At 54.8% G+C, this 13,886-nt stretch overlaps 1 protein-coding gene across 1 annotated transcript in view; it reads left to right on the top strand.

Annotated features, from left to right (window-relative positions):
* FBXO21 (F-box protein 21) overlaps positions 1 to 11,379 on the top strand; it is a 47,434-nt gene extending 36,055 nt beyond the window's left edge. The window contains exons 11-14 of the mRNA XM_029057602.1: positions 2,423 to 2,613; positions 8,555 to 8,712; positions 10,522 to 10,758; positions 10,976 to 11,379. Coding sequence (XP_028913435.1) covers positions 2,423 to 2,613; positions 8,555 to 8,712; positions 10,522 to 10,709 — 537 coding nt within the window. The 3' untranslated portion in view covers positions 10,710 to 10,758; positions 10,976 to 11,379. The remainder of the gene's footprint in view (positions 1 to 2,422; positions 2,614 to 8,554; positions 8,713 to 10,521; positions 10,759 to 10,975) is intronic.
* The last annotated feature ends 2,507 nt before the right edge of the window (positions 11,380 to 13,886 follow it).

The following is a 13,886-nucleotide window of genomic DNA, read 5'->3' as shown; positions in this document are numbered from 1 at the left end:
TTTGAAATTTGCCCCACCCGCTCCCCCACAGCATTTTTGTCCATATCTTTAAATTCTACAATATAAATCGTTCATATTAATGTCTTCCTCCCCCTGTGGACCGTAAGCTTGTCGTGGGCAGGAATGAATGAATAATAATAATAATTGTGGTATTTGTTACATAACTATGTGTTCTAAGTGCTAATAATAATTGTTGTACTTTAATGATAATAATTGTGGCCCTTTTTTGTAGTGCCCTCTCCCGACCAATTAGTATAATAATGTTGGTATCTGTTAAGCGCTTACTATGCGCAGAGCACCGTTCTAAGCGCTGGGGGAGATACAGGGTCATCGGGTCGTCCCACGTGAGGCTCACAGTTAATCCCCATTTTACAGATGAGGGAAGTGAGGCCCAGGGAAGTGAAGTGACTCGCCCACAGTCACACAGCTGACGAGTGGCAGGGCGGGGATTCGAACCCACGACCTCTGACTCCCAAGCCCGGGCTCTTTCCACTGAGCCACGCTGCTTCTCTAAGCATAGTCCTCTGCCCATAGTAAGCGCTCAGTAAATACCATTGATGATGAGGATGATGTGTGTATTTTTTTTTTAAATGGTATTTCTTAAGCACTTACTATGTACCAGGCACCGTACTAAACACTGAGGGAGGAACAAGCTAGTCAGGTTCTGTCTCACCGCCTGCCGACTCCACCACTTCTCTGCTGTGTGACCTTGGGCAAGTCACTTCATTTGTCTGGGCCTCAATTCCCTCATCCCTAAAACGGGGGTGAAGACCGTGAGCCCCACATGAGGCAGGGACTGTGTCCAACCCCATTAGCTTGTATCTCCCCCAGTGCTTAGAATAATAATAATAATTATGGTATTTGTCAAGCGCTTCCTCTGTGCCGAGCACTGTTCTAAGCGCTGGGGGAGATCCAGGGTCATCAGGTTGTCCCACGTGAGGCTCACAGTTTTTAATCCCCATTTTTACAGATGAGGTAACTGAGGCCCAGAGAAGTTGCGACTTGCCCAAGGTCCCACAGCAGACAAGCGGCGGAGTGGGGATTAGAACCCACGACCTCTGACTCCCAAGCCCGGGCTCTTTCCACTAAGCCACGCTGCTTCTAACAGTGCTCGGAACATAGTATGCGCTTAACAAATGCCACAGTTAGTATTATTATTAGTGCTTAGAACAGGGCTTGACACATAGCAAGCCCTTAACAAGTACCACAGTTATTAGCATTATTATTATTATTATTATTAGCCCTTAGAACAGGGCTTGACACATAGCAAGCCCTTAACAAGTACCACAGTTATTATCATTATTATTATTAGCGTTTAGAACAGGGCTTAACGCCTAGTAAGCACTTAACCAATACCGCAAATATTATTATTATTATCCAGTCGTTCGTTCAGCCGTATTTACGGAGCACTTCGTATGTGCAGAACGCTGTACTAAGCGCTTGGGAGAGTACAATGAAACAATCAGCAAAGACACTCCCTGCCCACAGTGAGCTGTTATTAGCGCTTAGAACAGTGCTTGACACATAGGAAGCGCTTACCAGATACCAAAATTATTATTATTATCAGCACTTAGAACAGTGCTTGACACGCAGGAAGCGCTTAACAGATACCAAAATTCTCATCATTATCAGCGCCTAGAACAGTGCTTGGCACATAGTAAGCGCTCCGTGGCTCAGCGGCAAGGGCCCGGGCTTGGGAGTCAGAGGTCGTGGGTTCTAATCCCGGCTCCTCCGCTTGTCAGCTGTGTGACCTTGGGCAAGTCATTTCGCTTCTCAGGGCCTCAGTTCCCTCGTCTGGAAAATGGGGACGAAGACTGGGAGCCTCACGTGGGACAACCCGATGACCTTGTATCTACCCCGGCGTTTAGAACGGTGCTCGGCACATAGTAAGCACTTGAATGCCATCGGTATTATTACTATTATACCGTCATCAGTATTATTATTCATTCGTTCATTCAGTCATATTCAGGGACTGTTTTATACAATAATAATGGTGGTATTTGTTAAGCGCTTACTATGTGCAAAGCACTGTTCTAAGCGCTGGGGGGATACAAGGTGATCAGGTTGTCCCACGTGGGGCTCACGGTTTTAATCCCCATTTTACAGATGAGGTCACTGAGGCACAGAGAAGCGAAGTGACTCGCCCAAAGTCACACAGCTGACAAGCGGGGGAGCCGGGATGTGCAGAGCACCGTACTAAGCACTTGGGAGAGTACAACGTAACAAAAAAGACACACATTCCCTGCCCCCAACGAGCTGCCGTGAGCGCTTAGTACAGCGCTTGACGCCAGGGAAGCGTTTAACGAATACCGCGGGAGGAAAAAAAGCTGTCCTGGTGGTTGTGAGTCGTCCAGTCCAGTGCCTGACCTATAATAAGCGCTTAAAAAAAAGCCATGATTTTGGGGGGGGCTCCGTCCCGTAGGTCCTGGATATCCTGCAGCACATCCAGACGCTGGACCCGTCTCAGCACGGGGCGGTGGGCTACCTGGTCCAGCATACCCTGGAGCATATTGAACGCCGCAAGGAGGAGGTGGGCGTGGAGGTGAAGCTGCGCTCGGGGCCCAAGCACCACGACGTCTGCTTCCCCGTCGGCCGCATCATGAAGCACAAGAGGTGAGCGCCGTTCGGAGATTTCGCTCCGTAAACACGGCTGGACGGGCGACTGAATAATAATAATAATAACGTTGGTATTCGTTAAGCGCTTACCAGAGCACTGTTCTAAGCGCTGGGGGAGATGCGGGGTCATCTGGTCGTCGCACGTGAGGCTCACAGTTAATCCCCATTTTCCAGATGGGGGAACTGAGGCACCGAGAAGGGAAGTGACTTGCCCACCGTGGCACAGCTGACAAGTGGCAGAGCGGGGATTCGAACCCATGACCTCTGACTCCCAAGCCCGGGCTCTTGCCACTGAGCCACGCTGCCCCTAATTGGTTACGTGCTTTCTAGGCGTCCGGCCCCGTTCTAAGCGCTAATAATAACGTTGGAATTTGCTAAGCGCTCACTGTGTGCCTCGCACTCTTCTGAGCGCGGGGGTCGATCCAGGTTAATCAGGTTGTCCCCCCTGGGGCTCGTGGTCTCAATCCCCATTTTCCAGATGGGGAAACCGAGGCCCAGAGAAGTGAAGCGACGTGCCCAGGGTCACGCAGCGGACGAGTGGCGGAGGCGGGATTAGAACCCATGACCTTCCGACTCCCGGGCCCGGGCTCTTCCCGCTATGCCGTGCTGCTTCTGAATGGAGATTCGATACCTGTAATCCCTCCTACTTTAGGGAGTCCCCGGGGTCACTCAGGAATTGTCGGGCCTGAGAATTTATTACAGCGCCTGGTATAAACGTTTAGCAAGTAGCAAGTATTATCTCTGCTGCTGCCGTTATTGTTATTACGATCCATTCATTCAGTAGTATTTGTTGGGCGCTTACTATGTGCAGCGCACTGTACTAAGCGCTTGGAATGGACAGAATGTATTAGGGAATGTATTATGAGAAGCGGTAACGTGGTGGAGGGCTCAGTGGAAAGAGCCCGGGCTTGGGACTCAGAGGTCATGGGTTCGAATGCCGGCTCTGCCACTTGGCAGCTGGGTGACTGTGGGCGAGTCACTTCACTTCTCTGGGCCTCAGTGACCTCATCTGTCAAATGGGGATTCACTGTGAGTCTCACGTGGGACAACCTGATGACCCTGTATCTCCCCCGATACAGAACAGTGCTCTGCACATAGTAAGCGCTTAACAAATACCAACATTATTATTACCCCGTATCTGCCCCAGCGCTTAGAACAGTGCTCTGCACATAGTAAGCGCTTAACAAATACCAACATTGTTATTACCCTGTATCTCCCCCAGCGCTTAGAACAGTGCTCTGCACGTAGTAATACCAACTACCAATACCAATACCAATACCAACATTATTATTAGAGCCCGGGCCTGGGAGTCAGAAGGTCATGGGTTCTAATCTCAGCTCCGCCCCTTGTCCGCTGTGTGACCTTGGGCCAGTCACTCCACTACTCTGGGCCTCAGTTCCCTCATCTGGAAAACGGGGACGGAGACTGGGAGCCCCACGTGGGACAGGGACCGTGTCCAACCCGATTTGCTTGGTTCCAACCCCGGCGCTTAGTCCGGGGCCTGCGTATAGTAAGCGCTCAACGGATACTATTAACCTTATTTCTAATGCCTGGCATGGAAAAATCATATTCTGTCGCCGGAATTGTCAACTCCGGACTGCAGATTCCAAGGTGTGGGGCTTCTGGAAACATAGAGAAGCAGCGTGGCTCAGTGGAAAGAGCCCGGGCTTGGGGGTCAGAGGTCATGAGTTCGAATTCCGGCTCTGCCACGTGTCAGCTGGGTGACAGCGGGCGAGTCGCTTCACTTCTCTGGGCCTCAGTGACCTCATCGATCAAATGGGGATTAACTGTGAGCCTCACGTGGGACGACCCGATGACCCTGGATCTCCCCCGGCGTTTAGAACGGTGCTCTGCACGTAGTAAGCGCTTAAATACCAACATTATTATTCTTATTAGTCCAGCAGAGTTGGAGGGAAGAGAAAAGCAGTCAGATTCTCTAGAAGGGTCTTGTCTCGGAGAGGACCGTCAATGGCAAGTCGATCACTGCCTCTAGACTCTAAGCTCGTTGTAGGCGGGGAATGTGTGTGTTTTTTTGTTCTGTCGTACTCTCCCACGTGCTTAACACAGTGCTCTGCACACAGTGAGCGCTCAGTAAGTACGACTGAAGGAATGAATGTCACAGGGAGCACCCGGTTAATTCAGAATAAAACTTTGGCTGCCCGATGATTGTTGTATCTCAGCCCCACAAATCTCAGGAGCCGGGAAGTGCGCATGTGACATAAACCGTAAAAGTACGGGTCGGATTCTCATCCGGAAATTATTATTTTATTTCTGCAATTTGTCAAGCGCTGTTTATGTGTCAAGCACCGTTCTAAATGCCGGGGTCGAGACGGGTTAGATCAGGTCGGACACGGTCCCTGTCCCACGTGAGGCCCCCAGTCTAAGGAGGAGGAGGAACGGGTTTTGAATCCCCATTTTACAGTTGCAGAAACTGAGGCGCGGAGAAGCGAACCGACTTGCCCGGGGTGACGCAGCAGGCGTGGATCCGGGATTAGAACCCAGGTCCTCTGACTTCTAGGCCCGGGCTCTTTTCACTAGGCTTCCCGGCTTCATATCCCAGCAACATGGCTCAGTGGAAAGAGCCCGGGCTTGGGAGTCAGCGGTCCTGGGTTCGAATGCCGACTCTGCCACTTGTCAGCTGGGTGACCGTGGGCGAGTCGCTTCGCTTCTCTGGGCCTCAGTTCCCTCATCTGTAAAATGGGGATTAACCGGGAGCCTCACGTGGGACGACCCGATGACCCCGTATCTACTCCAGCGCTTAGAACAGTGCTCTGCTCATAGTAAGCGCTTAACAAATACCAACATTATTATTATTATAATATCCCATTATTTTCATTCATTCAGTGGTATTTATTGCGCACTTACTCTGTGCAGAGCACTGTACTAAGCGCTTGGAACGGACGGTTCGGCAACCGATATTTACCAAGACTATTTTCTATCCAGTTCTCCTCCCTCCCGGCACCACCCCAAGTGCCCAAAATAAAAAACCATTTGGCCCGAAATCTCTCCATTTCTCAGGCAGACTTGACTCAAGCTTCCTTTTCCTAACGGAACCGTGGTGTTCGGGAAGGGATTGCAACCTAAGCACTGTGCTAAGCGCTGGGGAAGGGATATTCTAAACGGATCGGGTACGATGCCCGTCCCTCAGGCAAGACGACAGCCTGAGAAGTGTTTCCTCAGGGGCTGCCCATAAATGCCGGGGGGTAGAGAAGGGGAAGAAGGGCTTGAAGAACAGGAAGAGATGTTGAAAAGAAGGTTCAGCCCAGGAAATTGGGTTTCGAACTGTTAGGAAGAAGTCCCGGGATGGTAATAAGAGAAGCAGCGTGGCTCAGTGGAAAGAGCCCGGGCTTGGGAGTCAGAGGTCATGGGTTCGAATCGCGGCTCGGCCACTCCTCAGCTGGGTGACCGTGGGCGAGTCGCTTCACTTCTCCGGGCCTCAGTTCCCTCATCTGGCAAATGGGGATGAAGACCGGGAGCCTCACGTGGGACGACCCGATGACCCTGTGTCTCCCCCAGCGCTTAGAACGGTGCTCTGCACGTAGTAAGCGCTTAACAAATGCCAACATTATTATAATAATAATAATAATAATAATGGTATTTAAGTGCCATGTGCCAGGCACTGTACTAAACACTGGGGTGGATACAAGCCAAAGGGGTTGGACAAAGTCCCCGTCCCCGTTTTCCAGACGAGGTAACTGAGGCCCAGAGAAGCCGAGTGACTGGCCCAAGCTCACCCGGCAGACAGGCGGCAGAGCCGGGATTAGAACCCAGGACCTCCTGACTCCCAGGCCCCTGCCCTGCCCACTGCGCCGCGCCGCTTCCCATTAATAATAATAATTGGGGTTTCGGTTTAGTGCTTACTAGGTGTCAAGAACTGTACTAAGCGCAGACGCGGAATCATCAGGGGAGCAGTGTGGCCTAGTGGAAAGAGTCCGGGCCTGGGTTCGAATGCCGCCTCCGCCACTTGTCTGCTGGGGGACATCGGGCGAGCCGCTTCGCTTCTACGTGACCTCATCTGGAAAATAATAATAATGATGGTATTTGTTCAGCGCTTACTATGTGCCAGGCACTGTTCTCAGCGCCGGGGTAGTTCCGAGGTATGTGGGTTGGACGTAGTCCCTGTCGTTCATTCATTCAGTCGTATTTATCGAGCGCTCGCTGTGTGCAGAGCGCTGTACTAAGCGCTTGGAATGGACAGTTCGGCAACAGAGAGAGACCGTCCCTGCCCGACGACGGTCTCACGGTCTAAAAGGAGGAGACAGACAACAAAACAAGTAGTCAGGCATCCAAACTATCATTGAATTGTATTTATTGAGCGCTTACTGTGTGCAGAGCACTGTACTAAGCGCTTGGGGAGTACAGATCTGTCGCCCGTAGAGCTCATGCTCTTTCTCCCCGTTTTACAAGTGGGGAGTGATAATAATGATGGTATTTGTTAAGCGCTTACTATGTGCCAAGCACTCTTCTAAGCGCTGGGGGAGATACAAGGTGATCAGGTCGTCCCACGTGGGGCTCCCGGTCTCCATCCCCATTTTCCAGATGAGGTCACCGAGGCCCGGAGAAGTGAAGCGACTGGCCCAAAGTCACACAGCTGACAAGCGGCAGAGGCGGGATCAGAACCCGTGACCTCTGACCCCCAAGCCCGGGCTACCGAGCCGCGCTGAGTAAGACTCCCCGCCCCAGGTGGCACATGAACCGTGTCCATCCTGATCATGTTGTATCTACCCCGGCGCTTAGTACAGTGCCTGGCACATAGTAAGGGCTTAACAATTACCATTAAGGAAAAAAGGTCCCATGGGGGGATCGGTAGGAGAGCGAGCAGATATTGCAATCCCTATTTTTGTCCATTCGGTCGTTTTTATTGAGCACTTACTGTGTGCGGAGCACTGTGCTAAGCGCTTGGGAGAGTAGAGAAGCCGTGTGGCTCAGTGGATGGAGCCTGGGCTTGGGAGTCAGACAGAGGGCGTGGGTTCTAATCCCGGCTCCGCCATTTGCTGGGTGACTCTGGGCGAGTCACTTCCCTGGGCCTCAGTTCCCTCATCTGGAAAACGGGGATGAGGCCTGTAAGCCCCACGGGGGATAACCTGATGACCTTGTATCCCCCCCACAGCGCTTAGAACAGTGCTCTGCACCTAGTAAGCACTTAACAGACACCAACATTATTCTCCAGGCCTCAGTGACCTCACCTGGCAAATGGGGATGGAGACCGGGGGCCCCACGCGGGACAACCTGATGACCTTGTATCCGCCCCAGCGCTTAGAACGGTGCTCGGCACGTAGTAAGCGCTTAACGACTACCAACATTATTATTCTCCGGGCCTCAGTGACCCCCTCTGTCAAATGGGGGTGGAGACTGGGGGCCCCACGCGGGACAACCTGATGACCTTGTATCCCCCCAGCGCTTAGAACGGTGCCCGGCGCATCGGAAGCGCTGAACGAATACCGTCATCGTCTTATCATTATTAGAAGCGGCGCGGCTCAGTGGCCAGAGCCCGGGCTTGGGACTCAGAGGTCGTGGGTTCGGATCCCGCCTCCGCCCTTTGTCAGCTGTGTGACTTGGGGCGAGTCACTTCACTTCTCTGGGCCTCAGTGACCTCATCTGGAAAATGGGGATGAAGCCTGTGAGCCCACGTGGGACCGCTTGATTAGCTTCCACCTCCCCCCGCGCTCAGAACGGCGCTTGGCACGTAGTAAGCGCTTAACGGATACCGCCGTCATCGTCATCGTCGTTATCATCATCGGCCCACCACCTCTGACTCCCAAGCCCGGGCTCTTGCCGCTCAGCCCCGCCGCTCCTCTCCCGTCCCACGCGCCCGGTGCCTCCCGGCGGCGGGGGCCGGGATTAGAACCCGCGACCTCCCGCCTCCCCGGCCCCGGGGGCCCGGAGGAGTCGTCCTGACGGTCGGGCCCTCTCCCCTCCCGCCCCGTCCCGGAGCCAGGTACGGTTATAACTGCGTGATCTACGGCTGGGACCCCACCTGCATGATGGGCCACGAGTGGATCCGAAACATGAACGTCCACAGCTTGCCGCGGGGCCACCACCAGCCCTTCTACAATGTCCTGGTGGAAGACGGGTCGTGCCGGTACGCCGCCCAAGGTACGTCCGGCCGGCCCTCGGTCCTCGGCGGCGGGGCGGAGCGCCGGGCGGAGCGCCGGGGAGGGCGCTCGTTCGGCCGCGGTCATCGAGCGCTCGCCGGGCGTTCGTTCGTCCCTTGTCGTATCTGTCGAGCGCTTGCCGTGGGTTCGTTCATTCGGCCGTAGTCATCGAGCGCTCGCCGTGGGTTCGTTCATTCGGCCGTAGTTATCGAGCGCTTTACCGTGCGTTCGTTCGTCCCTTGTCGTATTTACTGAGCGCCTGCCGTGTGTTCGTTCATTCGGCCGTAGTTATCGAGCGCTTGACCGTGCGTTCGTTCGTCCCTTGTCGTATTTATTGAGCGCTTGCCGTGTGTTCGTTCATTCGGCTGTATTTATTGAGCGCTTGCCGTGTGTTCGTTCATTCGGCCGTAGTTATCGAGCGCTTACTGTGTGTTCATTCATTGTCATATTTACTGAGCGCTTAGTGTGTGCAGAACACTGGATTAGTGGGAGGGACAGTACTACTGGTCATTCATTTGTTCAGTTGTATTTGCTCAGCGCTTACTGTGTGCAGAGTACTGGACTAAACACTGGGGAGAGTACGATACTACTATTCATTCAGTCGTACTGAGTGCTTACTGTGTGCGGAGCACTGGAATAAGCACCTGGGAGGGCGAATACTACTATCTGTTCGCTCATTCCATCATTCGGTGGTATTTTCTGAGCGCTTACTGTGTGCGGAGCACCGGAATAAGCACCTGGGAGGGCGAATACTACTATCTGTTCGCTCATTCCATCATTCGGTGGTATTTACTGAGCGCTTACTGTGTGCGGAGCACCGGAATAAGCACCTGGGAGGGCGAATACTACTATCTGTTCGCTCATTCCATCATTCGGTGGTATTTACTGAGCGCTTACTGTGTGCCGAGCACTGGAATAAGCACCTGGGAGGGAAAATACTACTATCTGTTTGCTCATTCGTTCAGACATATTTATTGAGCGCTTACTGTGTGCAGAACACTAAACTTAGAGCTCGGGAGGGACGGTACTGCTGTTCATTCATTCCTCCAATTGTATTTACTGAGAGGCAGTATGGTGTAGTGGGTAGAGCCCGGGCCTAGGAGTCAGAAGGTCCTGGGTTCTAATCCTGCCTCCTCCACTTGTCTGCTGTGGGACCTGGGGCAAGTCACCTCATTTCTCTGGGCCCCGGTTACCTCAGCTGGAAAATGGAGCCCACGTGGGACTGTGTCCAACCCAATTTGCTCGTATCCACCCCTGCGCTTAATACAGTGCCTGGCACACAGTAAGCGCTTAACAAATACCGTAATTATTAGTAGCAGTGTCGCGGTGCTCTGTACTGAGCAGTGTGAGAATTCACTCTGACAGGGTGGGTAAGAGCACAGGCCTGCGAGCCAAAAGGTCATGGGTTCTAATCCCGGCTCCGCCGCTTGTCGGCCGGGTGACCTTGGGCAAGTCACTTCCCTTCTCTGGGCCTCAGTTCCCTCATCGGTAAAGTGAGTACAGTGCTCTGCATGTAGTAAGCGCTCCATAAATACTAAATAAGTCAATGAAAAAATAAAATGGGGGTGGAGACCGTGAGCCCCACGCGGGACTGTGCCCAACCCGATTTGCTCGTATCCACCCCAGCGCTCACTACAGTGCCCGGCCCCCGGGCGGCGCTTACCGGATACCACCTTCATCACTGTTGCTCTGCGCACGGCGAGCGCTCAGTAGATACGGGTCGACCGACGTCCCCCCTGGAGCGGTAGGAAACCACGTCTAAAGGTGCCCTGTGGAAATAATGCCGCTCGATCCTCTCCCGACCCCACAGAAAACCTGGAATACAGCGCGGAGCCCCGAGAGATCTCCCACCCGGACATCGGGCGCTATTTTTCCGAGTTCACCGGCACCCGCTACCTCGCCAACGCGGAGCTGGCCACCCGGTACCCTGAGGACGCGGAGTTCGAGGCCGAGGCCGAGGCGGCCCCTCCCGCCGCCGCCGAGGGCGGCGAGGAGTGAGGCGGGGTGTCGGCGACCGTCCTCCAGAGGGACCGCCTTCCGGAAGAAGGTGATCCGCTGGCGGGGGGCGGGCGGGGAGGGCCCCCCGGCTCCGGACCGCCGGGAACGGCCGGCGGATCTCCCCCATCCCCTCGCGTCTCCCGCCGTCACTGGGAATTCCTTCGGAGAGGCGTCCGTCCGGTTCGTTTTCCTCGAAAGGACCCTGGGAAATCGAGGCCTGAGGACCTTCCCCCCTCCCAGCTCACGTTTCCTTGTCCTCGCCCCAGATCGGCGGCCACCCCAGGGTCCCGGGGCCAAACGATCCTTCTCTGGAGAGGCGCCGTCGGGCACTTTGGGCCATACCTTCGAATCCTGCGCTTTCTGGAGTCTCGCCACCTTCCCGAACCGTCCGACTCCTGAGCCCCCGTGAACGTTATTCGCCCGCCAGGGAGCCGGGTCGAGGTGACCGAAGGAGCCGTGTCGCCGCCCGGCTGGGCTCCTGCCGCCCAAAGGCGACAGATCCTCGGCGCTTTCCCGAAAAGACTGTCCCGTCTCCGCCCCGGGACCCGGCGCAAGGCTTGGCACGTAGTGGGTGCCGCGGCGGGACCTCGGGAGCGTCGCGTCACCTCTCCGGGCCCCGGTTCCCTCCTCTGTAAAACGGGGATTGAGACCGTGAGCCCCACGTGGGACAGGGACCGTGTCCAACCCCATTTGCTTGTAGCCACCCCAGCGCTTAGTACAGTGCCTGGCACATAGCAAGCGCTTAACCAATTACCAAGTACCAGTTCTCCCTTTCATGGGAACTAGCTAATGGCCTCCCTTAAGCCTCTTAGAGCATCTATCCCAGAAAACGTCACGGCTGTTTCATTCATTCCACTGTATTTATTGAGCGCTTGCTGGGTGCACGGCCCTGTACTAAGCACTTGGGAGAGGACAGTATAAGAGACACATTCCTGCCCACAACGAGCTCGCAGTCCAGAGGGCGGGACACGTTATGTCCTCACCGTGTGCCGAGCTGTGTACCAAGCGCCGGGAGAGAGTACACGGGGAGGGCAGCTCGGCCTAGCGGAAGGAGCCCGGGCCCGGGCGTCAGTGGATGTAATAATAGTAATAATCGTGGTATTTGGTAAGCGCTTACTGGGCCCTGTACTAAGCGCTGAGGTGGATACAAGAAAATCGGGTTGGACACGGTCCCCGTCCCACGTGGGGCTCACGGTCTCCATCCCCATTTTACAGATGAGGGGACCGAGGCACAGAGAAGTGACGTGACTCGCCCAGGGTCGCGCAGCAGACGAGGGGTGGGTTCTGATCCCGGCTCTGCCACGTGACCTCGGGCAGATCACTGTACTTCTCCGGGCCTCAGTAATCTCATCCGTGAAAGGGGGATTAAGGCCGTGAGCCCCACGTGGGGCGGGGACTGGGTTCGATCCGGTTACCTTGTCCCTACCCCAGCGCTTAGAACGGTGCTTAGTGCATAGTAAGTGCTTAACAAATGCCACAATTCATAATTTTTATTATTACTATTATTATCAGGTGGGTCTAACTCCGTTCCGTAGGGAGCAGTTCGGGGAGACACCGCCATCCCATCAGCGGCCTTTGTCCAGCACTCACTTTGCTCAGAGCGCTGTGCTAAGCACTCGCCACTCGGGATAGCTCCTTTTAGGGTCCCGATTCCGGGCTCCCCCCCCCCCCCCGAGGTCCGAGCCCAGGCCCGGGAGCCTCCGTTCCGCCGTCCGTCCCCTCGGGAGCCGGTGGGCCTCGGGAAGCCGGGCCTCAGAAGGTCCTGGGTTCTAATCCCGGCTCCGCCCCGCGTCTGCGGCGTGACCTCGGGCGGGCCACTTCTCAGTTCCCTCATCTGCAGGATGGGGATGGAGACCGTGAGCCCCGCGGGGGACAGCGACTGCGTCCAACCCGAGTAGCTGGTATCCGCTGCGGCGCTTAGAACGGTGCCTGGCACACAGTAAGCGCTTAATGAATAGCACAGTTATTAAAACCGTCGGGCGGGGGCTGCGTGGTTGTAATTAGGTTGCATGGGAAAAGTGTAGAATCGTAGACAGATAGCATGTTATTTCCTTTCGCTTAGCGGTTGATCGCTTAGCTGCTGAGGATGAATGGAGCCGGGAACCTCCGTAGGACAGTGAACCTCAGTTTACCCGTGGCTAGTTACCACAAGCTTAGGATCAGCAGCACGGCCCAGTGGAAAAGAGCATGGACCCGGGAGCCAGAGGACCTGGGTTCTAATCCCGGCTCCGCCACCCGTCCGCTGGGTGACCTCACACGAGCCACTTAACTCCCCTGCGCCTCAGTTCCCTCATCTGGAAAGTGGGGATTAAAGCCGAAAGCCCTACGTGGGAGAAGGACTAGCGTCCAGCCTAATTGACCTGCGTCACCCGCGGCGCCTAGCACGGTGACCGGTGCGTAGTAAGCGCTTAAAAAATACCCTGAGAAAAATGAAAAGTCCAGTCATCGTGCCCCACGAGGGCCAGGAAAACACCGCACTAGCTGTAGCCAACGGGACTTTAGGGATGTGATCGTCGGGGGGTCGATTTGCGTGCGGATATTTTTGCACCGCGCCTCTATGAGGGCTTCGTTTTGACCTGGGGGCGTCCAACGGGGCGCTGGGGCCAAGGAGGAGGCACGTCAGGGTCCACGAGGCGGCGGACGGACCCCCCCCCCGGCCCCGGCCGCCCGGGAGAAAGCCCGGCTCCACCGATGAGAACGAGCGCGCGGTCCGATTTCCCGGACTCCCTTGGGTCGATCAATCAAGAGTATTGATCCAGCACTTAGTACAGTGCCTGGCACATAAACGCTTAAATACCGTAATCGTTATTATTGAGCACCTACTATTCATTTATTCAGTCGTAACAACTGAGCGCTGACTGCGTGCCAAGCACTTGGCAGAGTACAGTATAACAACGAACCGACACATTCCTGCCTGCTCTAGAGCTGAGCTGCCTATTATGTGCAGAGCACTGTACTGGGCGCCTGGGAGATTACAGTAGAACAATAAACAGACACATTCCCTGCCCACAGAGCCCTACTCAGATCACCTCCGCTTCCAGGAGGCCTTCCCTGACTTACACATCATTTCCCCACCCTCTTCACCCTTCCTTCTGCATGGCCCGTGCCCTTGAGTCTGTCCCTTTGTTAATAATAATAATTAAGGCATTTGTTACGCTCTTACTACGTGCCAGGCAC

The sequence above is a fragment of the Ornithorhynchus anatinus genome, chromosome 2, assembly GCF_004115215.2.
Source record: "Ornithorhynchus anatinus isolate Pmale09 chromosome 2, mOrnAna1.pri.v4, whole genome shotgun sequence".
In the NCBI taxonomy this organism is placed as follows: Eukaryota; Metazoa; Chordata; class Mammalia; order Monotremata; family Ornithorhynchidae; genus Ornithorhynchus; species Ornithorhynchus anatinus.
Note: the sequence above shows the minus strand (reverse complement) of the source record. Positions and strands in the feature narration are given on the sequence as shown.